Raw genomic sequence first — 1,332 nt, 5'->3', positions numbered from 1 at the left:
TGATGGGCTGGATATGTGCTGCAAGCAACATCAGCCAATGACATCCATGAAGTGGCATAACATATCAGAACTTACCCTATCATGTCTAACGCCAACAACTGAACCTAAAGACCCCACTGACCACTCCTAATGCGTTACATTATCATTACTAACAGCTGAATTCTGAATCATATTGGGGAGCTTTGAGGTGACCAGATATAATAGAACATTTTAATCCAGAGACCATCTGATAATTGATTCATTCTGACTCAATCTCTCAGGAGCAATGTTTGTCTTTGAGTGCATCCAGGGTTTCTACTGATATGAACAAGTTAAATTTAATACCACCTTATATGAAATGTAAGACCTAAACCTGTGATGGAAATACACATTATATTACATACATATATGTAATATTTAATGTGTTTAATATAAAAAAAGAAAACAAAATATTGTCACCGTCATTGCTATTTATTATTACGATATACAGTGAATTTTCATATCAGCAGACAATATTCCATACAAAATTTCCCACAAAAGCACTGCATCACTGAGGTTTTTGGTGGTGTAAATTTATTCTAAAGCATTATTTTCATCGGTGTTCTATCAGCTTTTACATACTTAGGTCTGAATATTTTTTATATTTACCCTAGGACTTATTCGCCTTTATTAGGGACTATTGTTATACCTTTTTAAATGTATGCATCACCATTCATGTCAAATTCTTACAATTGACAAATAAACTTAGTATAGCCTACACTATAGGGCTGTAACCAGTCAAATTAAATAATTTACAAATAAATGTTGGGGGGGAGGGGGGGTGCATAATTTTAAACATACTAAACCACCAGCAGGTGCCGGTAATTTAATGAGTGAGTCATTGATTCAACTGATTTGTTCAAAACGCTGAATCATTCAGTAACAAAACACCGCTGAGTGTTGCTTGGAGAATAGCTGCCTAAATCCGTCTCACTTCATCTATATCTCTCACACACACACACACACACACCCTGCTTCTGTTCGCAGTTGACCGCGCAGCCCAGGATGAGCTGCAACATTCGGCCCAGTTCTGCTGTGTCTGAATGCTCTGCGATGAGACTGATGTCTGGAAGAGTGAAGTCATTGATCTGCTGCCCCAACACCTGCAGAACCAATGACAGCGGACAGAGAGGTCACAGGTCAATGCAAGAGAAAGAATCATGTGACTGTCACATATAACAACAGAAATGTGTCATTTTAGTATCACACAGACAGATGTGTCTAACCTCATGGTTGTAATCCAGAATGCCTTTCAATATTTTCTTTAAATTGCTGATCTGAAAAAAAAAAAAAAAGACAGAAAATCGAAAAACC

The 1,332-nt window shown here is 37.2% G+C and overlaps 1 protein-coding gene across 1 annotated transcript in view; it reads right to left on the bottom strand.

The window, feature by feature from the left end:
* The window catches only part of hook3 (hook microtubule-tethering protein 3), a 34,379-nt gene that overhangs the window by 27,505 nt on the left and 5,542 nt on the right, over positions 1-1,332 (bottom strand). The window contains exons 3-4 of the mRNA XM_016524030.1: positions 1,245-1,295; positions 989-1,121 (exon numbers count right to left, since the gene is read on the bottom strand). Of these exons, the coding sequence (XP_016379516.1) occupies positions 989-1,121; positions 1,245-1,295 (184 nt within the window). The remainder of the gene's footprint in view (positions 1-988; positions 1,122-1,244; positions 1,296-1,332) is intronic.

The sequence above is a fragment of the Sinocyclocheilus rhinocerous genome, unplaced genomic scaffold (genome assembly GCF_001515625.1).
Source record: "Sinocyclocheilus rhinocerous isolate Xijiao unplaced genomic scaffold, SAMN03320098_v1.1 scaffold991, whole genome shotgun sequence".
In the NCBI taxonomy this organism is placed as follows: domain Eukaryota; kingdom Metazoa; phylum Chordata; class Actinopteri; order Cypriniformes; family Cyprinidae; genus Sinocyclocheilus; species Sinocyclocheilus rhinocerous.
This window is presented reverse-complemented; position numbering and strand designations above follow the sequence as displayed.